The 15,696-nt window shown below is 33.0% G+C and overlaps 2 protein-coding genes across 2 annotated transcripts in view; both read right to left on the reverse strand.

Moving 5' to 3' along the window:
• Positions 1 to 15,696, reverse strand: part of LOC134727777 (uncharacterized) — a 281,854-nt gene that overhangs the window by 248,958 nt on the left and 17,200 nt on the right. The window contains exon 2 of the mRNA XM_063592165.1: positions 6,052 to 6,363. Within this exon, the coding sequence (XP_063448235.1) occupies positions 6,052 to 6,363 (312 nt within the window). The remainder of the gene's footprint in view (positions 1 to 6,051; positions 6,364 to 15,696) is intronic.
• The window catches only part of LOC134727779 (uncharacterized), a 437,528-nt gene that overhangs the window by 6,094 nt on the left and 415,738 nt on the right, over positions 1 to 15,696 (reverse strand). The window lies entirely within an intron of this gene.

Below are 15,696 nucleotides of genomic sequence, written 5' to 3' on the forward strand. Positions count from 1 at the left end.
AACTCATCATATATACCAGGTTTCAAAAGTGATGATTTTCTATAAATTGTTTAATATTTCAGAGTGGTTTCTTACTTTAACTTTGTGTAAACTGTTTATTTACTTTTGACCTTAATTATTCATCCCTTATAAATTTTAATAACTATGAATTTGCATTCAAATTGATTCGTTCATTGTGTGTTAATTTGCGTTTATTTTATAGAGTTAAGCCTTCCAATTAATATTCTATAATGTGTTTTTCTATGTTGTGATGTTATACTATTGTTTCAGAAAAGGGAGAAGGTTTGGTACCAATTAAACGTTTAATACCGCTGCAAATGTTTCCACCTGTCCTAAGTTGGGATCTGATGTACAGTAGTTGTTGTTTGTTTATGTATAGTTCATATGTTTTTCTCGTTTCTCATTTTTATATAGATTAGACTGTTGGTTTTTCCCGTTTCAATGGTTTTACAATTCTTATTTTTGGGGCCCTTTATAGCTTGCTGGTTGGTGTGAGCCAAGGCTCCGTGTTGAAGGCCGTACCTTGACCTATAATGGTTTACTTTTATAAATTGTTATTTGGATGGAGAGTTGTCTCATTACCACATCTTCCTATATCTATTGTACTGATACAAAATGCTACTTTATCCAGAAGTTGTCATGTTGTAAACTATATAACAAATATCAAGTCAATATCTTCAGGCATGACCAAAAACAAAATAAACTGTTAACACAGAGATATGTCTCGCCTATTTGTAATTTTGATAATGCAAATTTGAAGAAACTAGATACCATTGAGATGGGAGCCATCTCTGTGGGCCCCGCTTTCAATAACGTGGGGTAAATAAGTTGTATGGATAATCTGATATGAAGCATTATTTGAAGTTATTACATAGTCTCATGTGTGATTTTATTCTAAGAGCGAACACAATTTGTCAAGAACAACGAACGGATGGACAGACCGACGGACTGACCTTTGACCTAGGATGCATACATTATGACACATTCTCTGGTGTTGGTTAATATATATGTTAAGTTGAAAATGTTTGTCAGGTATAAAGTATGAAATAATAACAGCTGTCCTCTCAAAATATAGTGTGGATCAAATTTGTTAGCGATGGACAGACCAACAGACAGACCTTTGACCTAGGAAGTTGTACATACATCATGACACACCCTCTGGTGTTGGTTAAAATGGATGTCAAGTATAATATTTGAAATCATAACGGTTCTCAAGAAATAGAGCGGACACGATCTTCACCACAGGACACAGGGTTGTCAACTGAAACCAAAGTTTTTTTTACCTTGACCTTTGACCTAGGAAGTTGTACATACATCATGACACGCCCTCTGGTGGTGGTTAAAATGGATGTCAAGTATAAACTTTGAAATCATAACGGTTATCTGGATATGGAGCGGACACGATCTTCACCACAGGACACGGGTTGTCAACTGAAACCAAAGTTTTTGACCTTGACCTTTGACCTAGGAAGTTGTACATACATCATGACACACCCTCTGGTGTTGGTTAAAATGGATGTCAAGTATAAACTTTGAAATCATAACGGTTCCCAAGATATAGAGCGGACACGATCTTCACCACAGGACACAGGGTTGTCAACTGAAACCAAAGTTTTTTTACCTTGACCTTTGACATAGGAAGTTGTACATACATCATGACACGCCCTCTGGTGGTGGTTAATAAACATGTAAAGTATAAAGTATGAAATCATAATGTTTCTATAGATATGGAGCGGACACACAGTTAAAGTGTTACGGACGGACGGACAGACTGATCAATATAGGGCGACCCGCCTAAAGGCGGGGCCCTAATTAACATAGTAATACTTTATCATTTAAGTTATGCAAATATTCAAAGTCAATGAACCATGACTTAAGGTACATGGCTAAACAATCTCCATAGAAATGAAATGTGCCATTATGCTAATACAACTACATACCAAATACCATTGACTTATAAGTCCTTCCCTTTAAACAAAACTAAACACAAACATTAACTTGCAAACCATACATGTAAAAGTTTCAAAGTCAATGAACCATGATGAGAGGGTGGGGCTTTATAATCTCCATGGAAACAAGACTTGCAAATGCCAATGAATTTGCATACCAAATATCAATGCCAATAAATTTGCATACCAAATATCATTGACTTAACAGTAGCGGTTCATCTTAAACTGATCTAACCACAAACTAAGACATGTAAACTAAGTAAAAGTTTAAAAGTTAATAGACCATGCATGAGGGGGCGCGGCCAAATTTTCTCATTAAAAATGAGATGTACGAATGCTTAATCAACTGTTTACCAATTAACATTGGCCTACAACTAATGGTTCCCTTTGAACAGAACTTATCACAAACTTATACATGTAAACTATACAGTGGTTGTCGTTTAATGCTGTGTTACATATTTGTTTTCCGTTCAATTTTTTGTACATAAATTAGGTCGTTAGTTTTCTCGTTTGAATTGTTTTACATTTGTCATTTGAAGGCCTCCTATAGCTGACTATGCGGTATGGGCTTTGCTCATTGTTGAAGGCCGTGTGGTGACCTATAGTTGTTAATTTCTATGTCATTTGGTCTCTTGTGAAGAGTTGCCTCATAGGCAATCACACCACTTCTTATTTTTTATAAGTAAAAGTTCTAAAGTCAATAGACCATGACTGATGGGGCGGGACCAAACAATCTCCATTGCAATGAGATATGCCAATGCTTATAAATTCAACTGCATACCAAATAGCATTGACCTTCCACAAGGGGTTCTCCATACACTGACCTAATCACAAACTAATACATGTAAACTAAACAAAAGTTTCAAAGTCAACATACCATGACTAAGGGGGCAGGGCCAAATAATTTCCATGGCAATAAGATGTGCCAATGATAATACAACTGTATACCAAATATCATTGACCTAACAGTAGTGGTTCACCATAAACTAGACCTAATCACAAACTAATACATTGTTGATGCCTCTGTCGCCGAAAACAGCATACTTATGTCTCGCTTTTTGACTCCGTCAAGGCGAGACAAAAACTGATTATTTAAGTGAATTTTTTCCAAGGACCATTATTGCTCTGCACAAAATCATCAGACCTGAACAAAATTCAAACTTGGATCTGTAACTTGTCATGATAAAACTATAATATACCAATTATCAAAAAATATCTTCAAGCACTATGAAAAAAGTGTGGAAAACTGATTTGACGGACAGACAGACAGACAGACAGACAGACAGACAGACAGACAGACAGACATCAGACAGATGGAGTGCAAACTTTAAGTCCCCTTCGACTTCGTCAGTAGGTGACTCAAAATAGCTGTAGATTATCACACTAAGGGTAAAACTGCTATAAAATAGCTGTAGATTATCACACTAAGGGTAAAACTGCTATAAAAGACAATTAACATCAATTTGAAAAAATATACATCTTTCAGTCTTTTATGAAGTTCAGTGAACTATATATTATATGGTTACCTTTTTTCTCATGTCTGTCTTTGAGTTTCTTCATTCCTGCAACAAGACAAACTGCCTAGATGTTTCATAGTCTAAATATTTCTATAACTTAAACCCAACATTGTACAACATAATTTTGTCATAAAGGTAAAGAAAAAACAATATTTATATCTCAAGTCATTTTTTTTATCAATAATTTTACAAAATTGAAGATTTAACAAATTGAACACAACTGACGAAAATGATAAAAGAATTAATAAATTACTAATATTAGCAGTTAAAGAAGATGGGGTGTCTAAATATTGGCCAATAGATTTTTCTTAATCTTCTGTAAGACTTCTTTGTCAATGAACTTTCAAAATTTAGTATGAAAACTGGAAGTTTAACAAGGGACCATATTTTTCGTTAAAATACATTGAAATTTAGGAAATCACAGTTATTTTATAAGTGTAATATTGGTGCAAATTAATTCTATTTATTGAGGAAACATCAAACAATAGAATTTTTTGAAATTTTTCAAAATACCTTCGAAATATCAAATAAAATAAGGGGTCACTGGCCTTATTTTTTTGGAAAAAAAAACCAAGTGAATCTGTGAGCTACTGTTAATGATACCCCCGCCCCGCTAAAAGTATAAGGTAAACAGGAAGTTCTTGAATCTGAAAACGCATCACACGGTATAGCTGACTCATATAAACCCTGAAACCAAATTTCAGAAATCCTTGTAATGTAGTTCCTGAGAAAAGATGCGACGAAAAATATTTATGGGACAGACGGCAGACTGACAGATGGATGCAAAGACGGATGGACAGACAGAGGTAAAACAGTATACACCCACTGTTTTTTAAAGTGGGGGTATAAACACATAACTTGTCCTTTCAAATTCAATATAATTATTTGTCCTTGATTTTAAACAGACTTTCTAGAAAATTTTAAATACAAGAGTGCACACGCTGAAATGACTGGCCTTCTTTACTTACCATTGAATTTATGTTGATAGTCCTAAATATAAAGCTCAACTACAACTATCACATAAACATGATAAACTTAATAAGATCCAAGAAAATGAGGTCAAGGTCAGATAAACCAAACTGGAAATACATGTACACCTTGAAATCATTTCATACACCAAATATGCTTTAAATATATAGTAGACCTATCGCACATAGTATCTAAGAAACAAACTTAACCAGGAAAACATTGATCAATGAACCATGAAAATGAGGTCAAGGTCAGATGTACCCTGCCAGACAGACATGTACACCTTACAATCATAACATGCTTTAAAGAGTTGACTTATTGCATACAGTATCTAAGAAACAAACTTAACCAGGAAAACTTAAGATTGACCAATGAACCATGAAAATGAGGTCATGGTCAGATGATAATTTCCAGACAGTCATATACACCTTACAATCATTCCATACACCATATATAGTTGACCTATTGCTTAAAGTACAAGAAAAACAGACCAAAAAACAAAAACTTAACATTGAGCAATGAAACTTTAAATGAGGTCGAGGTAAAATAAAACATGCCAAACTGACATGTACATCGTACAATATTTTCATACACCAAATACATGTATACATGCTATAGTTGACCTATTGTATACAGTGTTAGAAAAACAGACCAAAACACAAAAACTTATCTTTAACCACTGAACCATGAAAATGAGGTCAAGGTCAGATGACACCTGCCAGTTGGACATGCACACCGTACAATCATTCCATACACCAAATAATAGTAGACCTATTGCTTATAGTATCTGAGAAATGGACTTGACCACGAACACTTAACCTTGTTCACTGATCCATGAAATGAGGTAGAGGTCAAGTGAAAACTGTTGACGGGCATGAGGATCTTGCAAGGAACGCACATACCAAATATAGTTATCCTATTACTCATATTAAGAGAGAAATTAAGAATACCAAAAAATCTTAACTTTTTTTTCAAGTACAATGTAGTCACTGAACCATGAAAATGAGGACAAGGACAATGGACATATGACAGACGGAAACTTCGTAACATAAGGCATCTATATACAAAGTAGGAAGGATCCAGGTCTTCTACTTTCTAAAATATTAAGCTTTTAAGAAGTTAGCTAACGCCGCCACTGCCGGATCACTATCTCATTATCTCTGTTTCAAGCTTTCTGCAACAGAAGTCACAGGCTCGACAATAATTAAAAAACAGTTTTTTTAATAGTTCCTCTCTCTTTTCTGATTTAGCAATATGTTTGTTTCCAAAATTAGATCATTCCTTTTACAGTTAAACATATATTGATGAAAACGTGTCTTTTTTTCCTTGAATTGTATACTTTTTGTTAGCATATTATGTGTGAGATTAATATAATGAGAGGGGCACTGACTGCCTGAGAGAGAGGCCCACTCCAGTCATGATTCAGTGTTTCCCTAAATAATCAACCATAAAAGGGGGGGTTAGGGGCCGGTCCCCTTCCCCCTTAAATGTCACCTCTGAATAGATACTCAATATGCTCTGATGTATAAGAAAACGGGCAGATGTTTATAATTATAATGAAAACTTTATGATATATGTTGGAATCATCTAAGTAAATCAGGATCTTCTATAATTACCTATTTGACACAATTGTATTTCTTGATCTGACAATTCTGTGTTCTCCATTTCTGAAGCAACATCCTGGTATTCTCCGTGTCGTACAGCTTCAAGAAGGTGTGTGTATGCATCTCCACCTTTGCGAATCAATTTGTTGTATAAAAGTCTATTACTTTCCTGTTGAGTGAGAGAAGAATTACAAATTTCCTCTTTTTCTTCAGTACTTAAAACATCAGACTGATACAGGTGGTCAGCTATGTCTGTTTTGGAGACAACACCATGGACAAACATCTTGTAATTCTTTTGTAGTTTAACTTTGTGTTTATTCAACACTGAAATATAAAAATGGTATGAATGAAATATTCTCTTCCTCTTTCACACACATAATTTTTTCCCAACTGTGATTGGCTGTTTTGTTAAAGTCAATTGTAGGAGTAATTTTTCGTTGTTGAAATATGGTATTATTCCAAAACACAAAACAAACAACTGTATACATACCAAGAGGGCATAATACGTCATAAATATAATTACATTATGTATACAATGATATATGTATATATATCAAATTAGACAAAAATTATTAGACAATGAACATGATGAATGAACAAAACAGTATTTTTAAGATTAAAAGATGGAAGCTAGCAAGGGGATATTCAATACTCCTTAGTCTGAGAGTCTGACAAACAACATGGACTGGATAATATGTTTATGTATCATCATTTCATGTGTAATGTAGTCAAGACACCATATAATTAACCATCAAGATGACCTCCTTATCAGCTAATACAACCAACTGTCATATAACCTATAGCTAATATTAACATGAAGTTTGGCGCCTGTTAAAGTTTAAACCCGCTGCATTTGTATGCACCTGTCCTATGTCAGGAGCCTGTTGTTCTGTGGTTGTCATTTGTTGGTGTGGTTCATAAGTGTTTCTTGTTTCTCGTATTTTATATAGATTAGACCGTTGGTTTTCCAGTCTGCATGGTTTTACACTTGTCATTTGGGGGCCCTTTATAGCTTGCTCTTAGGTGTGGGCCAATGCTCTGTGTTGAAGGCCGTACTTTGACCAATAATTGTTTACTTTTTAAACATTGTGACTTGGATGGAGAGAAGTCTCATTGGCACTCAAACCACATATATTCTTATTTATATACATATAAATAGATATAGATAGCTTCTCAGCAACTGAATTTTATATTCTAGCTCTGTTTGATTGAATATTATTGCTTAAAAAAATGTGTTAATCATTATCATTTTGAGCTGTTTATAAAGAATGATTGTTTGTGGAAAGAAACTGTATGTGAGTCAACAATATGGTCTACCCTCGTGTAACTTTCAATTTTGTCATTTTTTTTCCTTTTGATAGCTTAATACGCCTGGTATAATACATTCGTAACACATCTCTAGCTTGGGGGTTAAATTAAAGGTTACATGAATACTGATTCAATGTAGACTCCTTGGGCCAGGTGAGCTAAAAATTGCAAATATTGTCATTTAGCTCATTTGCCCCCAAGAGATTTTTGGAAAATCAGGCGTTTTCGAAAATTTGCAATCATATGCAAATTATATTCAAATTAGCAGACTCTTGATGCTGTAACTGATGCTCATCTATTAAACTATATATTGAGATTTGGGGGTGGATAGCATGGGTGACACCTATGCCATCCACCCCCAAACAGAGCTCCAGATAAGAATTCACAAATTTGGGTTTTTACCCACCATTTTCTTATATAATTGGGTGATAAAGTTTTTTAATTGCATTATCAATTCCAATTCACCCCTCATGTTAATATCAAATTGGGATTTTTACCACCAAGCTCCTTAATGTATTGGGTTTTTTCATCAACACAATATTAAATATTTAGGCAATATCAACCCCCGATTTTTTTTCAATCTTAAATATGTTTCTTTCTTTGTTTAGCTGTTTTATTTGGTTTAGGGTTAGGCTTAGGGTTATTTGCTAGCTGTTTTATTTGGTTAATTCACTCAGGAGCATTTGTAGGTTTAATTTGTGTCCGTTTCAAACCTTCTGCCAGTTTTGTATTGTCTCACAAAAACGGATATGTGTAGTCACAGGCACTTGTCTTATACCTTTATATAATAACTCTAATTATACTTAAATGTTTTTGTTTTATTCAATTTACATAAATCTGGGTATAGTTATCTTTTATAAGAACTTTTGGTTTCTGATGCTTGATCATGCATTTCATGTCATAATTGATTTGGCCTTTCGCTGTGTGTTCGATGGACGCTTCCTAAAAACACTGGCTGATTCTTGTTATCATCATAACTTTGCCTCAGCTTTTCAAAAGAAGCAGAAAACATGCTTCTATTAAATATTTTTACCGGACATTCACTTTCCTTTTAATTCAATGTATGTTATGATAAATCCCGAGCAATGCAAAAAAAATATGACTTCATGACACACGCTAATTGGATAAAGGCTGAGAAGATTGAATTGTTTTCAAAAACATGTGTACCTATTGAGCAACAGAAAACTCCAACAGGGACCCATTTCAGCTACTTGATGCAGGGATCTATTTTTAGAACGAAAGGAAATTTCCAATTATAAATATAGATTTACGCGACAACCATAAAAAGCAGTAAAGGGTATATAACGCAAACGGTAGCCAATAATAGGGTTGAGAACTCATGGTTTTGGCATGTAATTGGGTATTTCTTTGAATTATTTTGGTTATTGAACCCTGCATTGGGCAATTGCATTGTTTTTTTTTTATTATTTGTATTGCGTGATGACGCAAATACGCAGCTTATCTGGAGCTCTGAATGGGTGGGGGTGGGGTGGAAGGTGGAAGATTTTCTCGTGGGTTTGAACCCACCCCCACTGAAAAATTGTCATTTTCCGTCTATTTTCCGATTTTAAAACGACCTTGAGAGGTGAACATTGACCAGACTGTGTTTCTCTGTCAATCAAGTCTTACCCTATATTTACTGCAGTCCATTCATGCTAACTGGGAGTATATGGGACTTAAATGTGTCTTGCTGGCGAATTATTATTGTCAAGTCAGGTCTGCCTAAATGTGTGTTTTTACAGATTTTTGACAAAACGGTGACCTAGATTTTACAGACTAGTTTCCTTTTGTATAGGTGTTTGAACAAAATTTTATGACATTATAAAATGTATGTATGAAAACACAGAAACTTGTGTAAAAATAGACCAACACAGGACAAACATTTTTAAATCAAATATAGGAGTAAGAATAGGGGATAATCTCAGTCCCTGTCTCTTTAATATATATTTAAATGATTTGCCAACCTATTTTGATCAAACATGTGACCCAATCCCATTAAATACACATCCCTTAAATATTTTAATGTATGCTGATGATGTAGTTCTTTTATCATCATCAGAGCAAGGACTTCAAAATTGTGTTAACAAATTAAATAAATTTACAGTTGATTATAAAATGACAGTTAACACAAAAAAGACCAAGGTTCTTGTATTTAACAAATCAGGAAGACTTAAAAATATTAAAATATCATTAGGAAACCAAACTTTAGAATGTGTACAGAACTACAAATACTTAGGTATAAATTTTTCATCATCTGGGAGTTTCCAAATAGCAAAGAAAGAACTTTATAACAAAGGAATGAAAGCATATTTCAAATTAAGGAAGACCTTTTCAGTGGAAAGCCCAAAACCTAGTACTTTATTACACATCTATAACCATACAATCCGACCAATCTTGTTGTATGGATCTGAAATTTGGGGTTATATATACCACATAAGAAACAAATACATTTGGATAACTTTATATCAAAAGAAACTGATTATCTTGTACTAGAGAAAATTCATACTAAGCTTTGTAAATTTTCACTTGAGTTAATATAAAAACATCAAATATGGCATGTAGAGGAGAACTAGGTTCACTCCCTACACTGTATTATGTAATAATAATATGGTTAAATATTGGATCCATCTTATGAAAGATATTGAACCTTCAAATATTATTCTAAGGGAAGCCATAAATCTATCTCATTCTATGTCCATTTAAACTTTTGGCAGTTCTATTGTCCCATCTAACAAATACAACAGGTTTTGTTCTCTGTGAAGTTTATTCATCAGGACATTTAAATGTCTTCTAAGAGAAATATATCACTCATTGATTATTCTACCAGAGTAAAAAGTTTATCGGCTAAACTGATAAAAATTACATGTTTCACATAAGAAAAAAATCCCTGTGATTTCGTGTTTATTAAACATATATATTTTTTTTCAATCTGTTCAAAATAGATAATGATGCAATCATAAAAAGTTTGTTTTAAAATAAAAAAGTTTTGTTCGTATGAAAGTTTGCATCTTTTAGTTTTTGTTTAGTTATAGAATACTGTTATAGCGAAGCAAATGAAAGTTTTCCACTGAGTTGTCTGCTCTTTACCAAGGTATTTAAACTTTTGCAAGTTTACCTGTCCCATTGAATCAATACAATAGCTATTGTTCTCTGTGTAGTTTATTCACTTGGACATTTAAATTTCTTCTAGGAGAAATCTATCACTCATTGATTAATTTGCCTGACCAAAAAAATATCTTCTTTGTTGATTGAAATACATGTATAAACTCACAGAAACTGCAAGTAATACAGTATTTATTCTATATCAATAATATATATTCAATCTGTTCAACATAAGCACTGATTTAATTATAAAGTTTATTTCTGATATTTTTTTTAAGTACTGCATGCATTTATGTTTCAAAGAATGTGCATATTCTTCATGGTTCTTCAGTTATTAAGAATACATTCATGAAGACCTTTATTTAAACATTATCATTTTAAGTTTTTATTTGTGAACAGACTAAAACAAGCAAATTTTAATAGGTAAAATGTTGAAATTTGATCAGATATCAACTTTTAATTTTTTAAATCAGTGTTTATATCAAACAAATTGAAAATGTGTTATTGATTGAATAAATACAACATCACATGCAGTTTTATAATTACTTATTTGTACATGTATTTCCATCATTGACAGTTCAATTTTTTGTTCAGGTAAATTAATCAGTGTTGAATAAACTATACAGAGAACAAAACCTGTTGTATTTGTTAGATGGGACAATAGAACTTTTTTAAGTTTAAATGGACAGGTAACTTGCAGGTGAATCTGTGGAAAACTATGATAGGTTTCGCAATAAGAAGGCCTTAATATATAAATTCACCATTATTAGGGTTTTTTATCATTATTTTTTTGGGGAAATAGGAATAATGTTGATTTTTTTTCAGAAATCAACTTTTATTAATGTTTGAATCAGTGTTTACATTCAACAGTTTGAAAATAATACATTCAAACTCATATACAGTTTTAATATTAATAGTCAACATGTTATTTCCATCAATTAAGCAGATATTTTTTTTGCTCAGGTAAATTAATCAATGAGTGATAGATTTCTTTTGGAAGAAATTTAAAGGTCCTGGTGTATAAACTACACAGAGAACAATACCTGTTGTATTTGTTAGATGGGACAATAGAACTGTCAAAAGTTTAAATGGACAGGTAACTTTCAGGTGAATCTATGGAAAGGTTCAATAGGGTTCGCAATAAATTTAAAGAAAGCTGGTTAAGCAATTCTGGGAAGTGTTCTAATATACAATCTGGCAATAAATTAAGAATTTACAGAAATTTTAAAAATATTTTTATGCTTGAACCATATTTAAAAATGATTTCAAAAAAAGACAGGCAAATAATCACATGATTTAGAACTAGCTGTCATGATCTTGAAATCGAAAGAGGGAGGTATATTGGGATTAAAGCTGAAGACAGAAAGTGTAAGCTATGTAAGAACGCAGTTGAAGACGAACTACATTTTCTTTTAAAATGTCCTGTTCTAAAAGATACTCGATCTCAACATCTATCTAATTTAAATTCTAAATTCAAAAAAATTTCAAGTTTATCTGATGAAATGAAATTTGTTTGGATTCTTTCATCTGCAGATTTGTTTGTTACTTCAAATTTATTGCACTCCCTTTTTGAAGAAGGAAAGAAAATTATAGAAAATATTGTTGTTTGAAAAAAAAAAATATAGAAGAAAAATATATATATAGATATATATATAATTTATATAGGAAATAAAATTGATCAGGAGTTGTCTCCCATAGACCTAGTACTATAAAGAATTATGTAATTTCTCCAGGTCACAGTGGCACCCATAACAACTACGTTTTGTCAATAACTTGGTTTATATCAGATTAATTAGTGTAAATGTGTATTCATGTGTTTTTTGTTTGTCTAAATGTACTTTAATCATTCTAATCATTTTCTGTGCTTTATTTTGTAATTCATTCATTTGATTGTTTAGCTCAAATTTTGGGCACCATGATTGGTTAATAAAAATTATCTCATCTTATCTTATTGGCCATATTATGCCTCTTTGTGTTCCTATACCACCTATGCATGCATTTACGATAATAGTTTATACCTACAGTGACTACCAGTCACGTAGTGGCAATCAAAAGATGCCCACCCCCACCTGATTTTGGCTACTTTAATTTTCACGTTTTTCCGATTTTTTACCCATAAACAGCTTTTAAAGTGTCATATTTTCATAAACAGACGTCTGAGGAGAGTTTTTGGACCATAAACTGCTTGATTAAAGTCCCTGCTATCATGACAATTCAGGTGGGGCAGTTCCAAAAAGGTATGGAGGGTCATACGGACCAACAAAGAATGGTTGTCGCCATCACGCCTACAGGCGGGATTGGGGGTTAAAGGGTTAAGGCAATGACTCCTTTAAGAAGTCATTTGACAATTAGGACCATGTTAACTGACTGGTAGATTTTGTTTTCCTGATAATTTTTGCTATTAAAAGTTGTCCCTATTTATTAATGTTATTGTAGTTTTCAAGATAATAGACAAAAAGAAAACTAGAGGCTCTTAAAAGCCTGTGTAGCTCACCTTGGTCTATGGGCAAATTAAACAAAGGACACAGATGGATTCATGACAAAAATTGTGTTTTGGTGATGGTGATGTGTTTGTAGATCTTACTTTACTGAACATTCTTGATGCTTACAATTATCTCTATCTATAATGAACTTGGCCCAGTAGTTTCAGTGGAAATTATTTTGTAAAAATTTACAAAATTTAAGAAAATTGTTAAAAATTTATTATCAAGGGCAATAACTCCTTAAGCGGTCAATTGACGATTTTGGTCATGTTGACTTATTTGTAGGTCTTACTTTGCTGTACATTATTGCTGTTTAGAGTTTATCTCTATCTATAATAATATTCAAGGTAATAACCAAAAGCTGAAAAAAAATCTAAAAATTACCAATTCAGGGGCAGCAACCCAACAACCGGATGCCTGAATGGTCTGAAAATTTAAGGGCAGATAAATCTTGACCTAATGAACAATTTTGTTTGTCTCGAAATGCTTTGAGTTTAGACATATGAGCCAATCAAAGAGCAGATTGCTCTGAGGGATATGATTGCCATTGTTTCATTGACACATGTATAACATGTAGCTGGATAATATTATTTTCAAAACTAATTCAACTGCACATGTAAAATAGTCACAAAATAGCTAATCCTGAATAAAAAGTGTATGAACAATGTAATTAGGCCTATTGTGTTTTATTTTTGTACTATCAATTCCAAGTTCATTTTCCACAGCAGTCATCGAGACTCAGAGTGAGAGAAGGTATTTCACTTCGTATCCTATTACCTATTTTCCTACGTTAATTTTGGGAGGAACCCCATTCCTAACTGTTTAAATATTTAATTTCCTTTGGGTCAGTGATCATGACTCCTAATGCACATTTGTCTGTTTAAATTGCGATTGTTTTTAATATAATATGAACGTTTATTGACAGAGCGAGCTAATCATGAATACTCGACGTGTTGCCTTTGATTCAGAATTCACGGAAGTTACTCCGGGGAAGGGAGACAACTCGAAAGGATAATATGGAAGACTCCATTTCGCCTGAAGGGGTGTTCTTCGATGTTGACGACAATTATTTTAATTTAAATGATGCATATGATTGAAAATTATGCAACAACAATAACCCTCAATAGCAGACATTCTCAATTTTATACATAGAAAAGATCCCATAAGTTATAAATTAATTAATTGAGTGGGGAATCTAGAGCAACCATTCAATCTAAAACCCCTTGAAGTCAAGAAAACTATACGCATGCGCAAAATTTCCAAAACAAACCCTGGAGCAAGTACGTATATTTAATGTTTATTAAACGACCTATATGGTTCTCTATTATTTATGGAAGTACAATCTCAAATATCAGTTTCATAACGGTAACATATAAGACAAACTCAACTTCAGTTCTTAAATGACAGAAATAGATTTATCGGAATTCAGAGAACTCACCCTTTTTATCAAAACTGGGAATTCCCTTTGACGTGTTTCTAAATTTATAAATACACTAAATATAAATACTGCTTAATTCTGATTTTCCGTGTTGTTAAAAACACGCATATAAGTCAAGGGAATTATCAAAGATGAAGATTATGAAAAGAATATTATAGGAAAGTTGTTTAAGTTCAATCCCTTTGTTTGTTTTTACCTTTTAAAGTAACACAATCATGAGAATCTGAGATGTTCCTTAACGTTTAGAATAAAACGATTGACGTAAGGGCAATGCTCTGAGCCACCGGTATAAGTCTACAGATTGCTTGAAAGCAATCGTATTCCAAAAACTGCATTTTACCCTATGTACTATTATTAGCCATGTCGGCCATCATGGTTTGCGGGCGGGGTCATCAGACACAACTACATACCCTAATAATGATTGTTTACAACTTTGGTTTAATTCATCTTAGTAGTTTCAGAGGAAAAGATTTTGTAAAAGATTACAAAAATTTACGAAAAATTGTTAAAAATTGACTATAAAAGGGCAACAACTCCTTAAGGGTTCAACTGATCATTTTGGTCATGTTGACTTATATGTAGAACTTACTTTGCTGAACATTATTGCTGTTTACAGTTTATCTCTTTCTATAATAATATTCAAGATAATAACCAAATACGGACAAATTTCCTTAAAATTACTAATTCAGGGCAGCAACCTAACAACATAATGTCCGAATCATCTGAATATTTCAGGGCAGATAGATCTTGACCTGATAAACATTTTTACCCCATGTCAGATTTGCTCTAAATGCTTTGGTTTCAGAGATATAAGCCAAAATCTACATTTTACCCCTATGGTCTATTTTTAGCCATGGCAGCCATCTTGGTTGGTTGGCCGGGTCACCGGACACATTTATTAAACTAGATACCCAAATGATGATTGTGGCAAAGTTTGGTTAAATTTGGCCCAGTAGTTTCAGAGGAGAAGATTTTTGTAAAAGTGTACAGACGCAGAACGATGGACGCCAAGTGATGAGAAAAGCTCAATTGGCCCTTTGGGCCAGGTGAGCTAAAAAGTAATAATCTCTCATTTAAGGGTAATAACTCTTATAAGAATTAGTCTAACAATTTTGATGTAAATGGACAGTAGGTAGGTCACTAGATCCCCACATTCTAAACATTTTTGACAAACTAGTTTTTCTCTATTTACATTGAGAATTGCTTATTAATTCATAGACACTAGACCATGACTTAGGGGCAGAGCCTCAAGATGGTAGTCAAACTGATATTAACTAATAGCAATGAAACTTCATATTAAATATCAATGATCTATTACAAGAAGTT

Source organism: Mytilus trossulus, chromosome 8 (assembly GCF_036588685.1).
Source record: "Mytilus trossulus isolate FHL-02 chromosome 8, PNRI_Mtr1.1.1.hap1, whole genome shotgun sequence".
In the NCBI taxonomy this organism is placed as follows: domain Eukaryota; kingdom Metazoa; phylum Mollusca; class Bivalvia; order Mytilida; family Mytilidae; genus Mytilus; species Mytilus trossulus.